The sequence below is a fragment of the Mugil cephalus genome, chromosome 3 (assembly GCF_022458985.1).
Source record: "Mugil cephalus isolate CIBA_MC_2020 chromosome 3, CIBA_Mcephalus_1.1, whole genome shotgun sequence".
Classification (NCBI taxonomy): Eukaryota; Metazoa; Chordata; class Actinopteri; order Mugiliformes; family Mugilidae; genus Mugil; species Mugil cephalus.
This window is the reverse complement of record NC_061772.1, coordinates 8169627-8197584: the sequence shown is the minus strand read 5'-3', so window position 1 is coordinate 8197584 and position 27958 is coordinate 8169627. Positions and strand designations below refer to the sequence as shown.

At 41.0% G+C, this 27958-nt stretch overlaps 1 protein-coding gene across 7 annotated transcripts; it reads right to left on the bottom strand.

The window, feature by feature from the left end:
- Positions 1-11: 11 nt before the first annotated feature.
- On the bottom strand, positions 12-26360 carry nedd4a (NEDD4 E3 ubiquitin protein ligase a). Of its 7 annotated transcripts, none has more exons than XM_047580291.1 (29): positions 26096-26360; positions 24746-24819; positions 23611-23695; positions 23491-23529; positions 23302-23355; positions 11108-11158; positions 10639-10700; positions 10371-10473; positions 8953-9116; positions 8733-8847; positions 7774-7938; positions 7570-7656; positions 7307-7429; positions 6929-7186; positions 6589-6666; positions 6324-6378; positions 6168-6226; positions 5942-6007; positions 5629-5858; positions 4902-5023; positions 4706-4776; positions 4525-4620; positions 4370-4443; positions 4220-4280; positions 4081-4140; positions 3886-3993; positions 3666-3762; positions 3393-3465; positions 12-2981 (listed from the first exon to the last, which is right to left on the bottom strand). In XM_047580291.1, exons 1-29 carry the CDS (start codon positions 26138-26140, stop codon positions 2879-2881), a joined length of 2778 nt encoding a protein of 925 aa, XP_047436247.1. In that variant the 5' UTR covers positions 26141-26360; the 3' UTR covers positions 12-2878. The 7 variants fall into 7 exon arrangements, with proteins under 7 accessions (XP_047436247.1, XP_047436248.1, XP_047436249.1 ...); XM_047580292.1 differs by having other exon boundaries at positions 23617-23695; XM_047580293.1 differs by having other exon boundaries at positions 7307-7426; positions 7570-7653; positions 23617-23695.
- Between the last annotated feature and the right edge of the window lie 1598 nt (positions 26361-27958).

Below are 27958 nucleotides of genomic sequence, written 5' to 3'. Positions count from 1 at the left end.
GTGAGACCTTGTTGGGTGTTTTTGTTTGTTTTTATTTTCCAAATATATTTATATTCAGTTTGTGAGCTACAGGTAATTTTTAAATTGGGATTTAACAGCTACAGTTCATTTTGCCCCTTTTAACTGTCATACACATGTTGCACGTATGCTGCTGTTTTTAATGCACTTATAGGTGTACTCATAACAAAATTTGATATATCAGAAATGTTGATCTATGAATTCTTCTTCAGTAGACAACAATACATATATAACAGTACTTTCATTCAGAGATCAATAAACATCAATACACAAGTGGATTCTACGACACGTTACAAACGAAGGCCTTGGTATTTAATCTTAAATATAAGAGAAAGAGGAGAATGTGCTTATTTTCAGCAATGTTCACATGTAAACATTTTAACACGTGCACTTGAAGCAAAGGATCATGTTTTTGAAGAGTGATTCAAGCAGGTGACAGATTGGCAAAGATTGAGACAGTTCGGAAGTAAGACTCATTACATTATTAACAAAGTGCTTCACTTTATAAAAGCGTAAGTATAAAATTGTGTTGCCAAGAGACAAGAACCAGCCCACAATATCTTCCTTTATCACCGACCTGTAAACATGGCAGGCAGTGTAAACACAGGTTTTACCATTCAGAAAAAAACTACCGCTGAAGAAGTACACTTACTTTCTTACAAAGATAATATGAGCGATCACTCATTTTAAAGACAATAATCTGTACAGAGTTTGACAACCAACAAAACTAGTTTTAAAGTTGTGCTCTTAAAAACAGAGCACTGTGCTTCAATTTGACACCCTTGATGAGTAGAAGAAAATAAAATGATATCATTCATAGACAAAAACATGATATTTAACATACTGCACACAAACTACGTATGGCCAGTCTGTCTGATAACGTTTATGGAAAGCGACTACCCAGGAGATATGAGGTGAATATACATTTATTTAATCTTCTGGTACATAAACACTCAGTGTTGAATGTGAATATGAGCAGCTATTGATCAAAAAGAGGATGAATGAAGTAAAGGTGCACCATTAACCTTTTTTTGACTTTAAAAATGTTAACAGTAAATGCATGATGGGCTCGTAGGAGGCTAAGTTATATGTACATCTACAACATATCTATGAAACTCAAAAATCAAATGACGTTCAAATATGTTAATATGTACTATAATGCATAGTATTTCAGCACAATCTAACACTGCATGCAGTCACATCGCTGGACCTGTGGACTACACAGATACATACTACAGTATAATTAGTTTAGCCTGTTACTGGTCCTGACATTGGTACATAACTACCATAAAGATTAAATGATTAGTTTAACTGTAGTCGCTCAAATTTGTATGTTACCTACGCGTCTACGATGCTTTTGAGGTGCGTCCGTTTGAACGTGAAGTGTCAGTGTTTCTAATACACTGGAATGAAAAATGTAAAATAATGTAAATAACAAAAAGTTGCCCCATTTCCTTTTAAAACCTGCAGACAACGTTTTCCTCCATTTGTCATATTTAAAGGGATTATAAGCAGTAGGGCAGTGCTGGAGATGTGGTTTTCATCCATGTGCTAAATGTTAAAATGAATGAATGAATGAATCTCCTTAATGTTGGATTATTTCCGTAAAAGGCACATGTTATAGCCCCGACATGTAGCTATGTTGTTAAGTGAAGAGGTAATGTGTTAACATGAGGAGCAGCACACAGCGGCGTGCAAAGGTTTAGGCACCTCTGGTTAAGATGTCATTAGACTGTGAATATCAGAGAATGAATTTATGTCTCAAGAATACACAATATGTTTTTTTGTTTTGTAGAATCCAAAGTAGGAATAAAAGTTAAAAGGTGTAAAATGCTAATGTTTGGGCATAACTATGTATCTGATCACCTTTACCTTAATTAGTTTAGATTAGTCATGAGTCATTAGGCCACGTGATGCACATTTCAAAGCTTTGTTAATGCTACCTCAGACTAAATATTACAAAATACATGATTCTCATGAAGAAGAAGGAGCAGTTTACAGATAGAGGTCAAGGTCACTGACAGAGAACTGCTTGTGGGATTTCTAATTAGGCAAATCAGACTATGACCTTCAAGGAAGTGTCATCACACCAAAACACCTTAACTACTTTATAGTTAACCTCAGCAGGGGCACAGAATTTCATTTTACAAGCTGCGATAATTTCCCAATGACCAATCAGAGCGTCCGAACTTCCGAGCATCCTTTCTTTGTTACTTTAAAACGGTAATAAAAATATCTCAGAATAACAAAATAAACTAATAAACATTAGACCTTTCCGAAATTGGGTTGACTTTTACACGCGTAGCTGTTCACGATTACAGAATTTGTTCACGAGAGGTGCCCAAACCTTTGCAGGCCACTGTAACTAGTCTCAGAAAGTACCCGATGTGGTTTGCTCAGCATTGAGTGATTCAAACCTACTTGAGCTCACGTCCTTTAAGTTTAGATGTCTTTGCATTTCACTGTACAGCATGCATCCAGATAAACTCCTATAATAACATTTCACAGAATCGAGTTCTTTAAATATTGAAGCATTTTAGCGGTACAAATAAGAGCGAATACATCTTTGAGCGACTTACAATAAAGAATCAAATAATAAGAAAACCTGATTTGTAAACGTTAAAAACACGTGGCGTGATATGAAAATACCTGCCACTTCAGACTTAAAGTCCTTTCTTCACATGTGCTCTAACAGAGGACCACTGTGTAGGTGGTGTGACTGCTCTTCATCTCGTCACACAGCTGGCAGGTTAAGACCCGAGTCTGAGCACAGCTTGGTCTTTTCATCACATCATCACTTTGCTTGGCTTTACTCTGACGGCAGCGAGGTCACTTCAGCTCATTAAAGCGCGCACAAGTGCTAATCCACCCCGTCGAAGCCTTGTGCATTCTCGATAGAGATGTTAAGTTTCTCCCTCAGCTCCTCGAAGGACTCGTAAGGAGGAAGGTCCAGCCGGTTGAAGCTTTAGGAGGTGAAAGTCAAGACACTCAAGGTTAAAACGACACAGAAAATGTCTATTTTAGGATTCAACATTGAAGTTTGTGACATTTAGGCTCCTCCTGTGGGAGAACAAGAGCTGTGACGGTTTCCGGCCACAAGAGGGCTTCATTCACAGTGAGAGGTAGGACGTTATTTTGGACTTTTTTTAACAGCCACACAAAAAGAGGGACCCTGGCATTAGAGTATCATTATAATGTTTGTCTGCCCTCACTATAAACCTCACCGCTGAGGATAACCAACTAATCAGTAGCGAGCAGAGCAAGGAGCAGGAAGTCTGTGGTACAAGGTGCCTTTTAAATGCGTGTGCATCGTTTCAGTAAAGTCTCTGCACAAACTGGGTTCCAAATAAAAGGAAAGAAATTATAGTGCTTACCATGTGTGGGCTCTGGGAAGTTTATCACGTGTTCCCCACTGCTCGATGGTGAACAGCTGTGGCCCGTTTGACCCTGGAAGACGAAACCAACAACAAACAACATGATTCCAACTGGAATTAATTTAGAACAAACAAAGAAGTTCACGCCAGCGTTGGGCTGAAGACGTCTGAAGAGGAAAACATGTTTGTGGACTAAATTTTAAACTAATTTGGACGAACAATAACAGACCAAATGAAAATAATTAATGTAAATACTACAAATCACAGACTCACCATAGAGTTCAGCAAATCCGTTCATCGGGACCCTGGATGTTCCCGTCACAAACTGTAAGAGGCGGATTCTTTTTTCTGCATCCATCAGCAGCACCGTCTATAATAACAACACAAACACATCACATACAACTACATCACCAATACAAAGCTCTTCTTAACATGAATGAAACCACACAGAGGTTGCAGTTCGTTTGGCTCAGGGTGTGAAAAGGTGCCTTACTTTCCAAAACCACTGGATGACCACGTGGTTGGAGCAGTAGCCGTTCTTGTACTTGGTGTTCGCTCTCCAGTCGTTCACATCCACGTCTCCGAGGCCACACATGAGCAGCTGTGGAAAACAATGAAGCATGTAGATCATTCATCGGCTTTCTAGAGTCTGAATCCGCTCTGCACTTTGAATCAATAGAAACCTCACCTCAAGCTCATTCTCATCAAAGATCTTGATAAGATCCAGTGGTATCAACTCAAAGAATCCCTAAAACACACAACGATGCACATTTTTATCACGTACCACTATATTGTGTTGACAAAAAAGAAATGTGTCCAACGGTTACCTCCTTAAAGGCTGTCATCTGCTTCTGTATCCGGTTCACAAACCTCCACTGCATCACTAGGCTGTATAATGCAAAACAGCAGATAAGCATCAATCACTAAATTATTATTAAGAATGTGTTGTGTTTTAAGTGAGCAGCTGTGTTCCTTACTGGATGTACTCCTTCTTGTTCTCATTAGTCACGACAATCTCTGCGCCACCCAGTTTCAGTTCATGCTGGTGAGTCTGAAGAGGAAGTATGAGATATGTGTTGTCAGTAACACAGAAGGACACTTGTCACACATTAAACACTGGGACAAAGACAACCTGTCCAAACAGCTCCTCGTCAATGGTGAACATCAGATCCAAGTCTGTCGGGTCGTTCTCCAAAATCCACATCAAGGAGTTGAAATATTCACTGTCCTAAAGGGAGAAATGGCGCATTTTACATTTTACTACAGATCAACAGCAAAACGAGGATCCGACTGGGTTAATTAACTCTACTCACAACAGACTCCATGTCCTGGAGGGTGATGGGCTTCTGCAGCATCATCTTGTAGAACGGTCGAATGAAGAAAGCTTTGGAGAACACAGAGAAGTCAAGATCCACAAAATCATTTTCAAATCCTCACTGCTGTCGACGCTTTCAGTACCAGTTTTTAGTACAGTTTTTCAGAAGTCGTACACAATCCAGCAGCACTCACCATCGAGGAGTTTGCCGTGGTACACTGCCATGCCGGCCACACGCCCGATGAACTTGAAGTAGGACAGGTGGTCCTCGTTACATAAACCTGAGTTAGGGTTAATCTGCAGCGTGTAGTTGTCCCTGAAAGACACAACAGATCACGTATGAGTCAAAGTGGAATTTTTAGGGACAACTATTTGTTTTAAATGGCTGTTCAAGTCTCTGCCACAGTTATTTTATTAGTTGTTTTTTTTTTAAATCACGATTATTATTAGAAATACAACTCTGAGCGTGTAGTTTTACTGGTGCTTCACAGAGAACCTGGTTCCAATTCATTTAGCATCTCACACTTACACACAGATCCAGATGTTTTGACAGTCAAACAGTGGATTTTCCTCTCTTTAAATATGAGGCGTGTGAAGAAATAACAAACTTTACAACAACATAAAAATATCACATGGAGACTGTGACTGCAGAGCAATTCAATATATAGACTTTCTAGAGCAGTAATAATAAATAAATAAATACATAAAAACACTGGGACGTTTATGTTTGACTTGTTTCTGTAGGAACTGAAACTGGTGGCTGGAGACTCCTGTTTCAACCTCACTTCCCACCAGTAACGTATGACTGCATACCAAACTGATCTGATGGGGTAACATTTGGGGTTACCTAGGTAACCGCAGAAAGCAAATTGTGGATAAAACACCTAAACACCTGGTGACGAACACAAATGTATAACTCACGTGGCAGAATACTCAAAGAGTCCATAGTAGGGGTTGAACATCTCCCTGGACATGAGGAAGAACCACTCTCTGGCCACGCCGCCATAGTCCAGCCCCTTTTCTCCCTCAAACTCCACCCACAGTCGTGCCTTCAGCAGGTCTGGCCTCTTCACCGAGAGGATGCGTCGGTAAGAGTCCTCCAGCACTGCATTTCGTCTCATCTTCATCTCAAAACGGTTTGGGATGTCGGCCTACATTAGAACAAGTACACGACTGAGTAAGTTGTAAGATCAGAGGGGACAATCTGTTCCATGCGCTCTTTGAGGACACTCACCGGTTTCTTCAGCTTCTTCTTGAAGTAGTCGTACTTCTGTTTATAATCTCTAGAATAAGGCACTGCCTATAATCAACAAAAGGCAGTGTTTAGTGACAAGAATAAATCTCAACCTCATGACCTACATTGTGGTTGATAACAAATCCTCCAACCTATAAAAGGAGAACGGTTTTTATTTAATGCCTGTATCGTCTTACTGAAGCAGTCAAATAAAATCTATACTTACTGGTCCAGTTATAGCCGAGTTCTGCAGCCTGGGATCATCCCATTGTGTGGTCCTGGTGTCTACGAAATAAAGCATAACATAGGCCATTTATTAACAAGGAAATTAATTATTGCATTAGTTTGAAATGTGGTTTAAATAAATAAATGTCATACGCACTGTGATCTATGTAGAATATCCTCCCATCAGAGTGGACCCTTTCCTCCCAGCCAGGCTAGGAGTCAAGTCAAATTCTCATTAGTTTCATTAATATCACTTCTTATATTATTTATACTATATTTAATAACTCATACTATACAAGACATGGTACTACTGGCTCTGATTATCTGTTACCATCTGTTTCTCTGACATTTAATGCCTGAAGTTGATCCAGGCCTTCAAATTGATTTTTTTTTTACTGATTTTCTATAACCGATAAACTTACTGGCAGGGGGCCCAGGTCAGCAGGGTCGAGTGAGGGTCTCTTCCTCATTTGTACAGGAATCTTTAGCCGGGGATCTTCCTGTGTAGAGGAAGACAAACAGGGTGTGTCTCAGTCAAAGAGGAAATGATTACAGAGAGATGGTGGTGAGTAACTACTGACTGGACATTGTTTAAGTTGCAACCATGAAAAAAAAAGCGAAACAGTTTCTTGTGTTTTTAAGAGGAAACTTTGTACTTTTCCCATTAGGCTTATTGAAATCAGCCTCTAGTGGGAAATGAATCAAGAGTGTGGTTACTTGGACGTAAAGCGCGCTGGAAAGCCTCGTGTTCTGCTTTCTCACCCAGGTAGTCGTCTTTGTGTTGTGGTCGATGAAGAATGGTCTTCCATTGGGAGCGCTGCGAACCTCCCAACCGGCCGGCAAGAAGCCAGATTCAAACGTGGAGTCGGAGCTTGGAGCGTGCTGAGGAGACTCCTCGGGCGTAGCAGGTGGCTGCGGTGGTGTGGGGCTTCGGGATAAACCTGGACCGCTGTGTCCTGCTCCTCCTGCTGCTCCTGCTGCTGCTGCTACGGGAGCTGCTGCTGTTGTTTCTGAAGTTCTCTGTCCAATGAAAACACACCAATATGGACGTAGAGTAATCCATAGTGGACGGGAAAATTCAAAGTGCAGTGCAGTATGTTGAGAGTTGCATTAGTATTAATAGGAAAACCCAATGTGTACCTGGATCAGTGGCCGTGTCCATGTAGTGGTTCGAATGTTGTGGTTGACGTAGTAGCGTCTTCCTTTACTGTCCCGCTTCTCCTCCCAGCCTGGAGGTAATCCGGCTGAGGTCGGAAACAGCTGCTGAATGACATAAAACTTTAATACAGCCATCAACATCCACACCAGAGGAGTCGTGACACTCAAATAACTAAATCTGAAACAACAACGTCGATACAGGACAACCAGGAAGGAGTAAATCGCACTGATTGTGAAAGACTCACCACAGGGTTAACAGGATGTTCCTCTCCAGTTGGAGTCCGGACACTTCGCCTGAGACTGGAATGGGTTGAATTACTGGCGTGATCCTGCTGTAGACGGGAAGGATGACAACAGTGATATGTTGGCCGTTAACGGGGACATATTTTCCAGCTCTCTTTCAGCACTTTCAGCAACCGGAAGTTCGCATTAAATAAAGTGGAACTCACCATGGGGGAGGTGCGCTGCTCGCCAGCTGTGGCCCCTGAAACGTGAAGGTTTCTCAGCTCCTCGGAGAATGGCTGGAACTCCGGAGGCGCCTGGGGTGATGGTGATCTGAGCTGGTTGTTACTGTGATACAGGGTGGTTTCGTCCTCCGTGATGATCTCCCAGCTCTACAAGATGAGGGGGAATATTAAAACAACAACTCTGCCAAAATACCGACACACTCTAACACATCTTTGAAACGTTTCAACATATTAGACTTCGTCAGAGGCAGGACAGTTCTCTTGTATTGTAACGTGTTGGTACACATCAGCTGAGTGTTGGAGCCGAAGGTTGCTACAGGATGAGTCAGTTAAAACACTGTACTGAGCTGAGTCCAAATAATAAAGTATATGTAATAAAATACACAGACTTCTCCATCCGACTTTTAAAAACCGTGTTGTGGACAGTGTTACAGTCTTGGGCTTGCATTAACTTGTTGTCTATACCACTCTGAACAGTGGAAGCAAATTTCTAAGAACAGCAACATGTTTTCACCTGTCATCTGGATGTGACAAACTCATGAGTAAAGAGTTACTTTTTAACACCAGGTTTCATCTGGAGCCATTTTTCAGGCCACTTGATGAAGTTCAGTATTAATTTCTCCTCCTCCCTCACCTTGTCACTAACTCCTGGTCCACTATGTTCACTGTTCACCAGTTACTAACTTACTTCTGTCTGCTGATGAGCAAGCACTTAAAATTTTCATTTGAAAGTTTTTTCACTGTAGACTGCAAACATGGAAGCAGTGATAAAGAACTAAAATAAATAACCAGTTGATAAACTGTCTGTACAGATAGTTTCCTTCATCCTGCAATTTGAAAATGTCTTTGTTTTCCTGAATGGCAATTAACTTTTTTGTCAGGAACTGAATGTAAAGGAGAAAATCTCGACTCAGTTGAAGGTGTACGAAACTTCAGTTCACCTCAGGAGACTCTCGCGTGGTGTTCTCATCGTGGTCTGAGATCTGTCTCCGTGTATTGAACGCATACTCCGCATCATTGTTATTGTTCTGTCTTCGAATTTGCACGTCCCCGTCTCTGTTCGGAGGAGACACAGACACACATGATCTCTCAACACTCACGAGAAATGCACCAAAAAGGAAAATTATGTGACTGAGCTGGAGGAGATGGGAGCTGTCCTACTGTATTGTGGGTCGTTGCCACTGTGTGGTTCTGGTTTCGTGATTGACAAAGTAGATTCTTCCCAGGTTGTCCTGCCGCTCCTCCCAGCCAGGGGGCAGAGGAGGGAGCAGTTGGCTTTCTCTGGGGCCGCACATGTCCTGAGCCTCCAGGTTCTCCCAACCAGGCTGCAGGAAATAAGAAAAATAAGGAAATGCAGGCCGGATATCGGCAATAGCATTACAACAAATAAAGCTGTAAACATCAAAGAATAAAGTCACTGGAAAAAAACAAGGACTACAACTTTGAGTTTAGGTAAGGAGGAAGTTATTTGCATATTTAAAAGGGCACCGTGGGACAAATATAGGACTATAAACTGGACTTTGTGTTGATCCTACATTAAGAAGACAAACCACACACTAAATGACAGCTATAACCTTCGACTGCTCAAACTGGTGTCTGTGGTGAAAACAAAGCCAAGGTTACACCTCAGTGTTCAATGTGACCCTCATCCTCAAAAATAACCCAAGATGACTGATGAGTTTGCAAATAAATGTTTTTGAGTTTTGAGTTCAGTTGATCTTTTGAGCCTTAACTGGGTAGTCATCAGAGACTGGAAAAAGAAAAGACAAAGTGACAACTGTACACCGATCAGGCATAACATTATGACCACCTTCCTATTATTATGTAGGTCTCACCAGAGAATGGACATGGCAACAGAATATTGTTAGCGGGGGGATTTGGGTCCTATGGGTTGAGGGGAGGAGCCTCCATGAATCATCCCACAGATACTTGATCAGTTTGGGATCTAGGGAATTTAGAGGCCAGATCAATACATTGTGCTGTTCTTCATGTTTTTTCAGTTGCTCCTAAACTGTTTTTGTGTGAGTGTGTGTCAGGCTGCATCCTGCTGGGGGTGGTTGTTGCCATCTAGCAGTGTCATTGCTATGGGGTGGGGGTGTCTGGTCTGGTCTAGGTGGGTGCTACATGTCTAAGTAACATCTACATGAACGCCAGGTCCAGACGTTTAACAGTTTAACATTGAATTCTCCCAAGATGGTCAATGTTATGTAGTGGTTTTAATGTTGTGGCTGATTGGTGTAGCCTGAGGTTATGGGGCGCCATTTACCCAGGGGCAATTTTTTTTTAAGATTTATATCAGATCAAGTTTATGTAAGTATTTACACATTTGGTATAACGTGGTTATTTGGTTATTCTATTTTTTTATGACTGACTTTGACTTTAACACTGAACCTGATTCCAAAGAGCAAGAAAATACAAACAGGATTAAACTGGTCACATTGCGGATTGCCTGCACTCTGCAATAAAATATGTCACGGATGCTCTAAGACGCTCACTGAAGATCCTCAAGACATTACACAAAGTCTGATTACAAACTGGATGATGAAGAAGATGAAGTGTGATATTGAGTAACAACTTACATCCACGTCCTCGGTCTGCTCCGCCGATTCCTCTTCTGAATCTAAGTTTTTTGGTAGGTAGGTCATCTTGAGACGCAGATGACCTTTGACTCTGGACTTGTGGCTGTGTAAGGGACGCCAAATATTGAACGTTAAATAAAATATTGCCAATAAAGTTTTAAAATAAATCACGAACTCACAACTTTTCCTGCAAGTCGGTGAACCAACATGTGAGAAAAAATGGAATGTAAAGCAGGGAAAGACTGAATAAACATGAAATCATGCCAACCTTCGTGGGTGAAGCAGAAAATCCTTGAATGTGTATGGCCTTTCTGTGTTAGGATTTTCTGTCTGAGAAAACAAAACAATAAAAAGGAAATCTTTAATTCCCCACACTTAAACAACTGCACAAATAAAACCACTGCTTGACGCTGCATCATAACACGGTGTATTTTAAGACACCAGCATACGAAGTGACGGCAACAGTGTGCAGTAACAGCTAAATTGTGGGTGTTGTATTTATAATAAAACAAAGGCAGGAAGCTAACATAAACATGACGGACTGTGTTTCCAAAACCATGCAAAACGATGTGGAACAGACTATAGAATAAGGGCGAGCGTGTTTGTATATAAGGTGACATGGGTGAGATTGAGGTCAGGAGCTTGCAGAGAGTAAAGACAAACTACACTCAGAGCATGCGAACTTAAATAAGTCACTGGGTGCACGGTACGTGGATTTGTTGCGAACGGGGACTCACCGGTATCTGATTTAAGGGAACATCCACCTGTCCCAGGAAGTCATCACGTGTCTGACAGAGAGAGAAAGAGAGAGATTAGTATTACGACAATATTATCTCCTCTTGCGCACACAGACGGTCCCACACATGACCGGCCTTGACATGTTCTGTTCCTTTCTGTCTTTGGAGAATAACGAGCAAATGTCATATCCCAACAGAAGCAGTGACTTTAAGGTGCCGGTTTATTAGGGACACCTGTAAAAACGAATGCCTTCTTAACTACATGGAGGTCATGATATTCAGCATCTGTGTAAAATAACTGGTGTCTACGGTGAGAGCACTAATTCAACTGTGTTTTCATTTTGGAGGCCGTGGTTTATAGTACTGAATTGTATTGTGTCATCTCCTCATAAAGTTGAAATGACACCTATGTTATACTCTTTGGACATAAACTGAACATTATAACAGTCACAAAGCACATTTAGAGCAAGACTCTTATGTAAGAATGGATTTATTTTCACTAACGCACCTAATCATTATAAATCTCTGTCACATAAAGACATGGTTATTTTCGCTGTCACTGCCGTTAACAAACCGTCCCTAACAGTTGGATTAAAAGCACAATCACTCTGCTGTTTTCCAACTTCAAACAATGATTTCAGTCATTTGACTTGATCATTTTCCTGTGTATATTTTTAGAATGAAGCGCTGATAGGAATGTGTTTATCAGCCCACAATGAATGGCTGCTTTGTGCTACCGCTGCACTGGGATGAAAATAATGTAGCGTTCGCCAGATAAACCGCCTTAAAAGCAGAAAGCTGAAGGCAGACACGCTTCACAGCGGGAGTCAGCTTTGTGCCCAAATTAACACCCACGGCAGGTCAAACTGTCTAGCAGAAGTACAGAGTGTTTACGTGAACAAATATAGATGGAGGCCTCCTTCGCCCTGCCCTTGCACTTCTAATAATGCAGCCAAGGAAAGCACACGAAGTCTACGTGTACATCAGCACCGACAACTGTGAAAAGTCACTTTCCATGCAATATAGTTATCTCATCTACATGAAATAAAACAAACAAAAAACAATGAGAGTATTTTTCTGAACTCATAACTTGCATGTGTTCATTAGTGGACCAATTAACAGTCCTTTGATTTAATCACCCTTATTTAGACTGGTTTGTTTTTGAGGATACCACTTCCTAGTTCCAATAAGTAACTTCTCACTTTGCCAAGCGTTTCTTTTATAATCTTCTTCTTCTAAAACAGTGGCTAACCCTAACCCAGAGTGTGAGTGCGTGTGTAGCAGGGGGAAAATCTGCAGCTTGTAAATTTTAGATAAACTAGCGCGTAACAACTCTCAAAATGGCATTCCAGACGAACGCTAGGAAGCAAAATAGCAGAGACAACGTAAACGCAATACATCAGTGGTTAAATTCAATAGGTGAAAGGAAGGATCAGTCAGCTGAAAGTGGGGAATGACACAGATGGCTAAAACCAATAAATAGCTAGCAGCTACAGGTTAAAATACGTAAATACTTATTGGTCGATGAAGATGGCTGAGCTCACCATCATTCAAAAAGTAAAGGAAAACAATTGTGGAAGCAATAGTTAATAGATGGGGAAACATAGTCAAGCAATATAAGATATATTGGATAAATGGCAGGAAGAGTTAATAGTACAAAAACGTGGTGGCATATGGTGCAGTGGTTGGGCAAGAAGGTTCTGATTCAAGGCTGTTAGGTGGTTAGGTGTTAAGAGTTAGACTAATTCATAATTGAATGCATGTGTGTGAATGGATGTTTGTCACTTTGTGTTAGCCTTGTGATAGACTAGCAACCCGATGCCAGCTGGTTTAGGCCCTCGGCAAACCTCTCCTGTATGAGCATTTAAAGATAATGGAAGGGTGGAAAATAAAAAGTAGGCCCTTGATTCGTGCGAGTTTCAGACGGCCAAAGACGTTCTTATTAAAACCCCAACTTCCTGCTAGTCTTTTACCACACAAGTGAATTGTGTTCATTGTGTTCCTTTGTTTCAGCTTGTTTTTTTGGATAAACCAGGGACTTGGTGACTGAGAGCCTTCGTAGACAAAAAAGGTAAAATGCTGATGTTTATCAAAGGAAAGGTACCCTGCTTGATCAATACCAGTTGTAATCATTTACACCGTGTACAGGAAGTAGAGGGGGAATATCTGTTGGAGCTGTTTGCATAAACTCCAGTGACTGGACATTCACCAGACTATATTAGTGCATTCAGTATTAGTGTATAAAGTATACACAATGGTTGTGGTTGCATTGAACATTATATTTAATCCCAGAACATGTCTTCAGCTGACTTTGTTGCTTTCACAAATAACAGGAACAATACTACTCGGTATGCTCAACAGGTGTTTAACAGTCTCATCAGTTGTTCAGAAGCACAGACTAATTGAACAACTGATCCCTCTGCCAAATAAACACTCTATATTCCACAAACGGAGATGCATAAACAATTGCAAGCCAACACTGATGGCTGTCCTGCTAGTTTGGGAAGCTGAGTAGGTCACGTCTATATCTGTACCACGCAGACTATGAAGTGAATCTCCTTCCTTGGGTTAGCTGAGGCTAAGCTTTACAAAGGGAAAGTGATGCTTTGGACTCACGAAAAGATAAATGTCCGTTCAGAGCATCCCTGACGGTTCGTGTGACACTAAATGCAGCTCAGTTTAGCACGTGGCATTAAGCAGCGCTGACCACATTCTGCATGTCGCCGTGGTAAACGGCTAAAGACGCACATTTGGGCAACTGTGGAGCAAGCTCAGTGATATCCGTCTTAGCTCTGAAACGACAAACTACTCCTGACAGGTGGACAGCAGCTTGTGAAAAATAAACTTCTGAAGTACTGCCCGGCCGTGGTTATTGGAGCAGGCAAACTAAGTGAGTTATTGAACCACCGTGAACTGGAGCTGTGACAGGCTTGGGTACGGTGTTTCACCGACATGACAACGTTAACACATGTGAAAGTATTTGTTGTTACTGCAAAAGACGGCCAATGCATGGCACACAATATTCATTTATTATGGGACGATGTATAAACAAAGTGTATTTATAAATGATGTGTATTTATTTTAACTCTGAAAAGGAAGAGAAAGGGTCAAATACCCCCCGACTGTTGGCAATCCAGTCTTTGCAAAATTGAAAGTTAAGAAATCGGTCTTGATGTTTTGCATGTGGACAAAGGCCAGTTTGGCCTTTCATAACACGGGAGTGATCTCTCTGAAGGAATCTAAGGGAAACTCAAACACCGACAGCTGCTCAGAACATGAAACACTAACACATTTAAACAACTGCCATGTATGTTTATTTATTAGTCAAGTCCTTGCATTAACACCACCCCATTCTGTTTAACTACACAAAATCATCTGTAATTATCAAATTGTCAAATAAATAAAAAGGATCTGATTTGAATAGAAAAAAAGAGTGGAAAAAACATCTGAGTCATGATTCACCTTCCTTGTGTAAAAGGGTCACACCTGGTTGTTGATTAACTTGTGTGATGAGGTGTATATGGTTAAGACGAAGCTGCAGATAAGGACGGCAGAGATGAAAGTTTGATTTTGTCTAGAAGCCGCATGTGAAAAAAAAAAATCTTGGGAGAAGTTCTTGAAACTTCTCGAGAGATGAGGAAGATGATCATTTGTAATATTTTGATCAGTCATCTTACAAAAATTATTACACAGTAAAAAGTAAAATGTTATAGTTGTTTATGTTTGGGGGCAAATACCGTAAAGTAATCCTTGACTGTATCCATGAAGGGATGCTTTCTCACTCTTTTATTTAGTAATATTGAGTCAATAAAATCAAATTGATCTATTCCTGCCTAAATGTTAGACATTATTCCTCATGTACTGACGTTGTTTCATGCCACTGTCCTGTTTACTCTTGTAACAGTAACTTTATGATCACTCTGTAACTCTGTAACCACTGAGCTTTCTACAATTATTCCTTGAATGCTTCTCTATCTATTTTTTAACAATCTCTTAAGTATAATGCATCACCTAGTATCATATACTTTTGTCTGTAACATACATATGCCGCATGTAAGCGTCATCCAAATACATGTCAGAGTTCATCTGTTTGTTTCTGTCGTTCTCTCTCTCTCCCTCTTTCTTTTTCTCTCTACCGGACCAGCCTTAGGTGGAGTTGCCAAATATTTCCTCCTGTTCAAAGGGAATTTTTTTTACTTGCCACTGTTGCCTTAGTGTCTGCCTTAGTGGCCTGGCGGTTTCAGAATATCTTGAGTCAATTTGGACTGTTATCGATGCCATATAAATGAATTTAATGCTTCATTACTCTCATGCCCATTTTGTAGCTTGGATGAACTTTTTGATTTGTCACCTCCCAGAGCGTGAATTATATTGTTGTTGGAATGACACGCTCACAGTGTAAATAAAGGTGTGTCGTAACTGACTTTTAGGAGGGAGATGTGTGATGCGAGTGGATATATGCGCGACGTACTGCATGACCACCGACGAACATGTGTGGTATTTAAAAAGGATGGGAATCAGGATGTACAAAAGCTAATTTAGAGCTGCAGGAGTACGGACACATGCTAAATATTGGAGACCATCTTACTTGTCAACCTGCTAAATGCAGGAGGGTGACTGACACCTGATATTTCACAAACAGTGCCTGGCAGGGGGGACCCACAGGGAAGGCAACACACCACCCGTTTACTGAGAAAGGCTCGCACTCTCACTCTGCCTACATTACATTACCCCCACCACCAAACACATACACCATGTCCACAGATGGCTGGTATGACAGTGTACTGCTCTAGTATCATGCTGTTAAATTTGAATCCACGGGACTGGGCAGTGCTACAGACCTCCAGACTATCTGGAGTCAGGGGGAATATTTCAGAGGCACTTTATTTATATCAGCAAGGGGCACCGCTTTTCCCACCACTAAAATTAGCTTGGGTAAATACTTAGGTTGACTACTCACAGCGCTAACAGAATAATAAAAATGGAGAACTATTCTAAAGATTAGCGTGAGTCCACACACCAACGAACAGTGCCACAAAGTGAAAGGCAACCTTTCCTCCTCCTTCACGCATTTCTCAGAAAGTAATATGCAGATGGATTTACTGTAATGTAACCGAATACCTCCGGGTGTTTGTCCACATTGGGCTTGTTAATTGCATGACTTAGCTGCAGCGATCTTCTCGGTTACTGAACGTCGCCGTTTTGTGGTGAGACTAATAGCTGACCCTAAGTAAACAGAGTAGAGTTTTAAGGATTTGAATGGTAATAGTGATGTCAAGTGAAGGAGAGCTGTATTATCACAACATGCAGCTCATTATCTTGAGTGCAACGAGTCAAAGACTGGCAGTATTTAGAGATTATAGATTCAAACTCTAGCATAAGTACAACATTAAGATATTTGCTACTCTGTACAAGACAGCGAAAAGTCAAAGGAGAGTCAAACGGAAGCAATACTCAATCAACTTGAACCTGTTCAACAACATTTAGGTTGAATCCTTTAAAAGTCGCCCATGGGACAGGCACCTTGAAAACACGTGCTTATCTGAGAGCCATTAGCCTCTCCATGACAATGTGAACTTTCAGACCATTCAGTTCATTCCTGAATGTCAGGGAGCATCCACTGATTCCAATTAAAAAAACGTAACACTCACCTTAGTGTTTTGAGCTGGGCTCTTTGGCGTATTACTCCCTTTTAGGCTTGTGTTAACGTCAGTAATAGAGCTAGGCAATTTAGCGGGGCAGCAAGGAGACAAATGAATGTGTACATGTGGAGAGCAAGGGCTGCTGAGATTTGGATTTGAAACGTGACATGAAATTCCAGTGTTCGGGTAGGGAACCTCGAGGGAAAAGCTCCTCTGAATGGCGCGATGAGAGTGGTTTTCTTCAGACCTTTCTTGGCTGTTTCCTGTTGAACAGGCCTTATGGTTTTTCTCTGAGGGTTTGGTTGAGGAAAACAAACAAGCTGAGGTACTACGATACAGTTTTTTCTGAGCGTCTTGATCACCCTCAGGGTGCGTGGTTGGGTAATGTACATCAGGATATTCCACATTGACTGTAGCCGTGGCTGTAGATCCCTTCCCCAATAACATTGGTCTCTGGTGGGCGAAGTGCAGCAGCACGCTGCTCGAGTGCCGATTTGATCTGTCTAAAGCAGATGACAGTTCCATAACTTTACTCCATTTGTCGTCTATTTTGGACTGTGGCTCATCCGGTAAAGGAATACTGAACTGCACCATGTGTTTCGTGTCCCTGAATTCAGCTGAACAGCTTCCTTTCGCGTGTCGATGGCCACTTACTGCCGTGGTGGTGGACCCTTTACAAGTCACTTCCTCATTGTCTTGTGAGAATTCACTGGCAGATGTCTGAAGAGACGACTGATTAGCCCCCCTCACTGGTGGGAGAGCAGGCAGAGCCACCGGACTTACAGGCGAAGCAGGCGGAGTGCTGCAGGGGCTTTTTGGAAATATAACCAGGGAGGAGCAGCGTCTTAGTGGGACCTTGGACTTGCAGCAGGGTAGACTCCTCTCCTGGGTGGTCCTGTGCTTTTCTGAAGTCTCTGGTTCAAAGATGCTGTTGCTGCTACAATACCCGGCATCGCTGGCCATGCTGCTGCTGCATGAACCTCCGTCAGAGGCAGTACCTGCTCCTCCTTCACCAACCCCCGGGTCTCCATCCTCTATACTGCCATCCAGCTCTCCGCCCAGCTTTCCACAGGGCTGTAGAGAGATCTGCAGAATGCTCTTCTTATTGGATCCTCCGGTGTTAACTCGCGGTATGAATACTGAAGAGTACCGACTATTAGCATAGTCTGGTGACAGAGGAGTCACCTTGAAGTGGACAGAGCTGTGCGCCAGACTCTCTGCGGGGCTCTGAGCTGACACACCGACTCCACTCGCCTCACCATGGCTGCTGAGGCTTTCTGACAGAGGGTCCGTGTTGCTTCTCCTTGACGCAAAGTGCAAGCGGAGCCGACGTGCCATTCGCTTAACTCTCTAATCTCTGCAGTGCCGGTGAGAGCTGCATGATCAAACTTGCTGCTAGGAAAAAAGGAGAGCGAAGCAACTGCTCCGAACTCCGCTCTGTGATCACAATCATTAGTGGCTGCACATTGCCAAAATAGCTCTGGTGACAACCTACATTCCTGTCCAGGCTGATCTCAGCTTTTAGTCAGAGGAGGTCAGTGGTTCTGTTTGGAGGTATGACCCAAACACACGACCTTTGAAACTAGAGTAATCACTTAGGCTAGCCCCTTTAAGGAGCTTAAACTACTGTATGGAAAAACAAAATGACAGTAAAATATAAAACACAGCACTTCCAATTCTGACCCGCTTTATTATCTTAGCTTAGGTCCCTCCCGAGGCTTAAACATATTAATATCTAACCGCCCCATGTGTCCGCTGCAGACACCTCAGTCCCATTTAACCCTATGGGAAAAAAACAACATGCTGAATCTTACACTGAAGCTCTGGTAAACTGTTACATCTGCTTTAGGCCACTCACTCAAGACTCCACTTCCTGCTGCAGCTATGCTTCTAATGTTTCTGCCGTTCTGTCCCCCCACAAATATTTTTACCCACTGCTATTGAATTACAGGAAATCAAAGAGAAAGACTTTCAACATAATTCTGAGTCACAGTGAGGAGGACTGGTTTGCAAACTCGCATACCACAAGATTAAAAAAAATAAAAAGTAAAAAACACAGCATGTGAAAACACGTAAGAGAGAGAATCATGCAGCGGTACAACCGGAGACGTGGAACATTTTAGATAATGCTAACTTTGCTGGAAAAAACTCCTTCGGGGATCAGCCTGTGGCACATTATCTGCCATGATTACAGAAAACACAAGACAGAACTGCGACTGCAGTGACATTACAGCAAAGTGACACCTGTTATACGACACCTCATGTAACCGTTAGTGCTAGTCCGATTTCCTCTCCAGGCCTGTTGACAGTATTTATTAATGGCAGCCTATTGTGAGCCAAGCTAGTCTATTTCAAAGCATTACTCTGCTTCCAATTCAGATTCAGTATAACGTTTTAATAGTAAGAGGCACAGCCAGGATAAAGACATGACTCACAGGAGAACCCTCACTGCCGCAGCAGAACTTGTCACCTTTAAAAAAAAAAAAAAAAAAAAACTAACATGACCAAATGCCAGTAACCCATGTGAGTAACTAACCATCAGTCATGTGACCGAAGGGTGCTATAATAGGCAATAGGCAATAAGATAAGGTTGGTGACGCACAGCATACGTTTATGCCAAGTCACAGAGTGCATCATGACGTAATATGCAAATAATGACGCAAAACTGACCAGAATAAATGTGACGCTCAAGAGAAACACCCAAGGGAATGTTATATTCAAGAAAACTCTGTAGGGAAGGTGCGTGAGGTGAAGTCATTACATGCTAGGTCAGTGAAGTGTGGTTGGAGTGGCTGGTTCCTGAGGAGGTTTGGAGACACAGACATTTCTATGACTTGTGACTTGTATTACATTTCAGTTGCCATTGTTCAAAGTGAAGTAGGAGGCGGGAAAGAGAAGCAGGAAGTGTAAACAAAAATGAACCCGAATGGCAAGCGGACTGATGTGTAGTATAATTGACCAGTAGTATAACGCATTATCTGACTGCAGCTGGATAGCATGAGATCTTTAGCAATAGGTTAAAAAGATAAATAAAAATCTCGATCTGTTTGTGAAGTCGATGGCAAAACAGTGTTTGATTGTTGATCAGTGTTTTCCCCCTTTTTTTTGTTTTCTCAATACGAATATGAAGTAGCTATTAACTTAAGAGAGAATAACCACTACAACTGCACACTGTTGTTTTCATGTGCATACCCTCCATTCATGCCGTCTCTAGAGGTGAGACATTGCTTTTATGGTGCCTCTGTAACATCTATCCAGGGACTACACATGGAAAATAGCTTCTTGGTTTACTCTGGCACTTTTAAAGTAATGATAAAGCAAAGCAAGCAAATAATAATAATAATAAAAAAGACAGGGCCCTGCTACATGGACATGCTAGTTTGTGTAATTTTAAAGGTACCTTATTTGTTTTTTTTATACTTTATGTGTAAATGTGTCATTCAGTGGTGTCTGGGAGCATCTCCAGCTGGTCTAAAAACAACATGGAATGAGGAATGGCAGCACTTTAGATTACATTAGATAATGAGGTTTAACCTGCTCAGCAAGCAGAAGTGCTGAACTGCATTAAGACAGTACACTCGTATTTTTCTCCTAGCATTTACAAAATGTCAATTCTACTAGTCTTGTGTTACGATGAATTGTAGACTCTATCATTCATATTGCACGTATTGCTAATATTTTTCCTCTAAAGAACAAATCCAAATATACTGTAGGAAAATGTTACTTTATACTTCTTAGGAAACTGAAAAGAAGTACTGGAGGAGAAACCATGAATATTCAGTGTGTAAATGTTTAACAAAGTCAAGCAGAAATTGGATGTAACTGGTTTTCAAGACGCCATGAGACAAAATGTTAATCAGAGTAATCTCATAATGTGCTCAAACTATGCTAAGATAAACCAAATTCATCATTGGGAACAATAACTTTCTCAGGTAAACATCCTGTAGAGGACAGACCAACATATTCGGTTTCATTCACAGGTACTGGCAACACAACAGCAAATACACTTCCTGGATTCTCTCCAGTTCTCAGAGGAGCAGCGACACACACCTTCACAGAAACGCTTCAAGAATACCAACACACCCTACGAATTTCTCCTAAACCAACCAGGAACGTGACTAAGTTTTTTCAAATCGGTCACGCCCAAGTTTACGCCGCGACGTAACCTGTGATGTATTGACACATTCTAGAAATACCAACAAGACTACCAACAACACAATATACAAACTCTTCGCAAGAGAGTAATCACACACATAACATAACGTTGATTTCTCAGAAATGCAGCATGTCCTCACTTGACATTAGTTAAGTAGGTTCATATTGGAAGCTGTGGTTTGCTGTACTTGGTAAATGGTGCCGTGTTGTATCAACACATGCTTCTATTTTTTGACCACCCCATTGTAGTCAGAGGGCTAGATGACACAAGCACTTTAGTCATGAGGAGGATTTAGTGCGGTTATATTTCGGTTTTCACTAGTGTACCTAGTGAACTGACATAAACCTGTGCATTTAAAAATAAATGGTTTCAAAGGGGTGCTTGACATAAGGCTGTGCACTGACTTGTCCTCCTGGGAACCTAATTAGCTGTTACAATCACCTTACCAGTAGGACAGGTTGTTTGAGCACAACGTAGCTCCGGAGGGGCTTGATAGTCCCCTTATAAACTACTACTGCAAAGACATAAATACCAAAAATACAGAGAACATATATTAAGAAAAGCTCATCTTTAACTCAAACCATGCATTTATCCTGAACTCAGCCAATTCACTATTTCCTCTCCAAATAAATACATCTGTGCTTTATTCACAATTCTGGGCCACATATGGTTAGTTTAGGGAGGAACGTGTATTAACTGCACTCTCATTCAGTACGCTTAGAGATTAAAGTGGTGTTTGGTGTGGTCAAAGTCAGGACATGTTGGCTGAACAGGGTTTTTGTTACATTCAGGTACAGGCAGCAGAACTTCTCAGACAGAAGAGAGCGGTGCTGTCACTGAGGTCTGCCTCATACATGTGTCCCAGGATGCTGCTGTGAATCAAGAAACTGGGTCAACAGCTCAACTGATATCTCGTTACCACCAGGCACTCCTAAAATCTTTAATGTTAATCAATAAGAGAACAGTAGACAAATTCACTCGTCTCTCCTGACTCAATCTGCAAGCACACAATGACCCATACCACTGAGCTGCTGCTGCTCAGAGACCATCTCCATCTACATGGAAGTCGCAGGCATCAGGATGTCCTTAACATAGCCAGATTTGCCCGTATTTGCTGCTAGAGATAATAAGGTATCCCAGTTTTCCAACATATCACATGTCATGGCAAAATAAGGGCCGCTGTATCTTTGACAAACAGAAAGTCAACCTTGCACTGACTGGAGGATGCCCTCATCCACACAAATATGACACACTTGCTTGTAAAGCGTTTTTACAGCTTCTCTGTACGTCCCACAGTCCCTGCTGCAAACTTGTGCCTTGCTTGACGTCCTCTGAGTGTCCTAGATGCAGAGAGCGTCTCAACTGTCACTTAAGATGTGTCCATCTACAACAAAGCAGGTATTGATTCCCAGTATCTTCTTTATTATGTAATCTTTTAAAACCACTCAACGGAGCCAGCAGGTCCGTCAATGAAGAGCTCGTCCAGAGCTTTTAATCACAATACACTTCACAGAAAACACCAAACCATGACTAGAACCACCATTGATCATGTAGAGGAAGCAACTCACCCTCCTACACAATTTATGAACAGAAATGGGTGTTTTACATGTGAACTCTGCGCTGGGCTACAATAACAGCAATCGATGACGGAAAATCAAGCAGATTTAGAGCTTTTCTTTTGTCTGTATCAAACGAAACAAGAAAAATAATCTTGGACTCATCGAGCACATTTACGCAATTTTAATTATTTAACATTTTTTTGCTGAAGATTGTTTCCAGCTCTGAGCGAGCAGAGCTGGAAACAAGTAGGGGATCTAAAATTTGTGATGTCTGCGATAGTGACAGCCTCTGATTTGTGTTGAGCATTCAATCTGTCTGTTTAGGCGGCAGCAAGCAACGTTAGCCAGCTGCTAAAAATCCACTGTGTACTCACTTAAATTAAGACGTTAGCAGTCAGCAAAAGTGAAGATAAATGCCATTCCCACATTGTATCTGTGTAGTCCTTTATCTCCGATTACTTGCTATTTTTATATCACAATCACGCTCTTTTCACTCCCTATAAAATGTAAAATTAGCTAGTGAATAGCAGGCAGAGAAGTTTACTCAGTTCAACTGAGAAACCCATGAAAATAAATGATGTCATTGAAGTCCATTTCAGCTTTTAACTATTTTAACAGGACATGCATGACTGAAGATAAAGATGCTGCTGCTAAGCTGCCCTGCTCACTCCAACCTGCAGGGATATACACTGAATCAACCTACTCTCTGCAAAGACGCGTTTAAATAGTTGTAGCGAACAAAAATTCAAAAGAAGAAAATCCGTCTGGTTAGCAAGTTAAACAGTTAAAAATATTCAGTCCAGTGAAATAAATTAAAAGGCTGAACGAAACACTTACCAGGCGGTTCTCGTCAAACACCTCCAACAGCAGACGATGCTTCGTGGGATCAACCTGAGACGAGACATAAGCTGTGAGGTCAAAGCTGCTTTACCACATAGTGAAAGTAAACATAGCAGCTGCCCATCAAAGGCCAAACACATAATGAGCTTTATCATTATGGTACACGTGTATTTTAAGCTCACTTACTCGGAAAAAGAACTCTTCATTCCATTTTGGGTCCAGTGTCTTCAGGTAAGAGATAAGAAACAAAGTTAAATTAAATATCCATAAAGTCGACAAATAAAACAAACTTAACTGAAAACGTACATTCACCTTTTTGATTGTTTTAGTCTGAATACTTGTGATTTCTCCATTGATGGGATCATAGAGGGACAGCCTTGTATATGGATCACTGCAACAGAAAAGGACACACCAAGGTTCATAGACATTCAAGTATTTTAATAAACCGTGTGAACAATACGAATATTTTATCTTCTCTATGTATCAGCAGGTTTTGCGGTTCTTCTGTCTCCAAAGGAAATAGGAAGCTTTGATTAGATCTGATAGCACTTTACGACCTGAAAAACAATAACATCCAACCACTCATGCAACACTGACTTCAATTTATAGATTATAATGATTTGTGGCACTGTGCATTAAAACCACATCCTTCACTCAGCTCACACTGTTTATTACCAACTCTTACTGGCAGTAGCACTTGGTCATTAGTAATGTATTAGTGAGTGGGTGTTACATTAGGGCAATAATAATACGGCCATTTCGGTCATTACACGGACAATTAAGCAGGCAACAGAAGAACAGAGGCAGAGGCATAAAAATCCTCACTTCATAAACTCTCAATTCAAACTCATTATCAGATTACATTTAGAGGTTTTTGAGACCTTACAGCAGGTCCATTATGATAACATTCAGCTTTTACTTTATATTCTGAGACTCCAGCAGAGTTTCTCTGCAATACAAATAACTGTGTGTTTATTTCACACAGGACGATATGGACAGAATATAAGAGTTGCCTACACAAACATTTACATCAGCATGGATGTCTCTCTTTGGTAATTCTATATTTATATTCATGTACATGGCATTAAGTTAACTTTAAGTTTAAAGAGAGGTGGAAACAGAGTTGTCATGACCTATTTCTATGAAACTGACAAAAAGAAAATCTGATAATCAAACATTTAAATAAATCAGAAATAGATTAATTGATATGTTAAAGAAGAGTTTAAATGTAAAGCTGATTACTTGATTAACTGATTAGTCAACTATTTTCACAGTAAGTATATTTTCCTCTAAATTGTGAGGATCCGACTTTTATTCTCTGTATTTTGTGTTTAGGACTGTTGACTGAATAATGACAACATCACATTTTAATGACATCAGAACAATTTTACAGAGGAACCACTAAGAAATAATACAAGCTGAGCAAGTTTCTCCAACTTACCTGGCTCCAAGAATATCTTTTTTGGCCAGCCCAATTCCAGCAATGACTTTCACTTTTAGGATCCTGGACTCATCCTGCGTCAGAATAATACAATAAACAACAAAACAAAACATGAAATCGATCGTGACATAAAAGGCCCAAATGGAGACACTCAAATTCTATCTGTGTACGCTACACAGTGATGGTCATTTTCTGTACATTGCTAGTGCAAGTCATACATAATGCACACACTAACTTTGACAGTCCCTCAGATAAAACACTGACATTAAGTCTTAGCTGCATGAAGGTTGTGGTATTCAGCATTTGTTTAAAATGACAGAGAGGGCTGTTGATTCAAATGTGTTTTCATTTTGGAGGCCGTGGTTTGTAGTACTGTCGAATTGTATTGTTGTACCAACACATGTTTCTAATATTTTGACAACCCCATTTTAGTCAGCGGTAAGTCTAAATAACAGAAACACCTTAGTGTTTAATTCATCCCTGTTTAACAGCACCGCAATTGCGTCCCCCAAAAGGCAAAAGGTTCTTACAGATGTATTACCACCTTTCTGACTCTCAGTATGAAGTGAACACAAATCTAAGTTTTAGTTATTTTAGAAAGTGTTAGAAAGTATATGGCGAGGACGTGTGTATTATCTAGAGTTGGCATACGAGTTGGGTGTGTTTACAAAAGTAAGAATAATGGAAATCAAACAACAATAGAGCAACGGGAGGGTGGGGGGGTGACATAAATACGTGTTTAATATGACTCCTTGTCACATGTCTGCTGTACACACCCCCTGTTTGGGCTCTTGGTGATGTAACATCCTGACCATACTTGGTACTTCTGTACATTTCCAATCAGAACCACTAACGTTAAATGCCTTTACCGTCGAGATCGTGAATCACAGCGCGATTTCGCAATCAGTCACATTGGTCTGTAACTCCAGGGCCCCATTAGACCCCCCTCCCCTCCCTTCCCACCCCAGATCTAACTGCACAGCTTATATGAATAATTAGCAGGATACGTGATAGTTTGGTAGATCTTAGTTTGGGTGTAGAAAAAAAAACAGAGAGACGCTGGCAGCTTCTTCCTGAAAAGAAGTGCGGCTAATGCTCTAATTTGGCGTTTAGCACTAGCTGGTAAGAAGTAAGAGCAGCTCAATTATATCGATTATAATAAGTAACGCGTTTGTGTAGTGGACAAACAAACCCCCAACATCGAAAGTGGACCAGCTAACGAGTCACGGTTAGCTCGCCAACCAGAAACTCAGGTTTGTGTGTATTTACTTCAGTTAGCGTTGACTAGTTAGCCAGTTGGCTAACGACAGCGTCACATGAGCAGCCTCATTAACAAATGTGTAAGTTTACCTCATCAGTCTGAAGTCCTCGGATCTGTGGGGAGAGTGCAGCCATAATATCCTCGCCCCTCTCGTCCTCCCTGAGAGCGCCAAGAAGAAGCCCAAGAAAGAGAAGAAGAGGAAGAAGAAGAAGAAGACGGTCGTCCGGACAACAGGACACTCCTGAGGCGTTCACTTACTACTCTCTTTTATTTCCCTCCGATGTTTACGCTGGTAGAAACCGTGAACCTGAACTAGTGGTTAGCTGTGACAATAACGTCACTCCCTGTATCCATCCTCCTCCTCCTCCTCCTCCTCCTTTTTCCTCTTCCTCCTTCCTCCTTCCTCCTCCCCTCGTTGTTTTATTGTCTGAGGAATCTCAAACAAGAACGTCTGTGAGCGTACCTGAAGGCATCATTACTCTCTGAACTAGAGAAGTAACCAGATGTGTATCACTGTGTAAAATACTCCACTCCAACTTAAAGTCATAGGTTTATATTAAATGTCTTTTAAGACTGTAAAACTATTTTATAGTATGTTTAATAAACAATATTGCATGAATATTCATTTTTCATTTACCAATCGTTCCCTGGGCTCAACAACAAGCCACACCTCTCTTGACTAGATTTGCATACAGCATTTCCTTAGTTTGCTGTCAGAACTTCGCCCAGATCCAGAGCATATGCACATTTTTACTTCATGAATAATTCTGATCTTTCTTAAAATCAATCAATAAATAAATAAATAAAGCCTGCACAACCAGATCTTTTCAATTACTCTATCTAATTAAACAGGAATATTGTCTTGTTTTTTTATTCATGATCTGTATGTTAGATATACGAAATGTTTGGTGCAATTAACAATGTAAGAAAAACGTACAGTAATAATATTAATAATAATCATAATGATAAATGGTAAAGGAACAATGATTATGAATGGGTGTGCATAAAAAGGCCAGGGAGAAAGGGAGTGCAGATAGACAGATAGAATATCACATCTAGTGCAAAAAAACTTTTTATTTGTAACCGAAAAACAGCCTGTATGGCTCTTAGATATGTTTTCTCTCTTTGGATAAAAACTGTCTATAACTCATTAAGATGAAGGAGATGTACACATCTTTACTCCATAAATTGTATGCTTTTCTAATATAAACATGTGCACTTCCCCTTTAAAACCCTGCACAGCTAGGCAGGTGTTTTCAGTCAGTCTACATAATTAAACTCCTGCACAATGCCTGGAATTAGCTCTTTTCCCAGCAGACATCGCGTCACAGCAGGAAAATCACAGGTGGAACTAATTACTGTACATTAAAGCTGGCTCTCCTCTATTTAGATGTTTCTGAAAGTAACCACGACAAGACAACATGCACAATACAGGGACCTGTTGCACTGTAAGGTGAGCATGTGAAAGGTAGGCTGTTACATGTCGTGAGGGACGCAACATAGATGGGAGGAGAGCCAGATGACGTTGAATATGGCATGTACAGTTATGTGTATTAGACAGTAAAGCATCCATGCGTGAATATGGGAATTTGTGCCGATTCTCAAAACGTCTTACAACTGATGACAGAGGCTATTGCCTGAGAAAGTAAGAAATGCTTTTTTTGGGTGACGTCCACTGAAATGGAAGCTTTTAAATGATTAATAAAGCAAGCTATGCATCCACTGTTCACTGCTACAACATCGTTGGTTGCCCTCTCTTAATGGCCTCCTAGTACTTACTAATGGTGTCCCTCGTCATGCGCTTTTTCATTGTTTGTCTCTTCCTCTCTTCTTCCTTTCAGTAGGAAGATTTTGCATGGAAACAAGAAATGTAACTCCAGGAAGCTGTAATGACTTTGCCTTTCTCTACTCTGATGAAGATGTAAAAAAAAAACAAACAAAAAACCCACAGA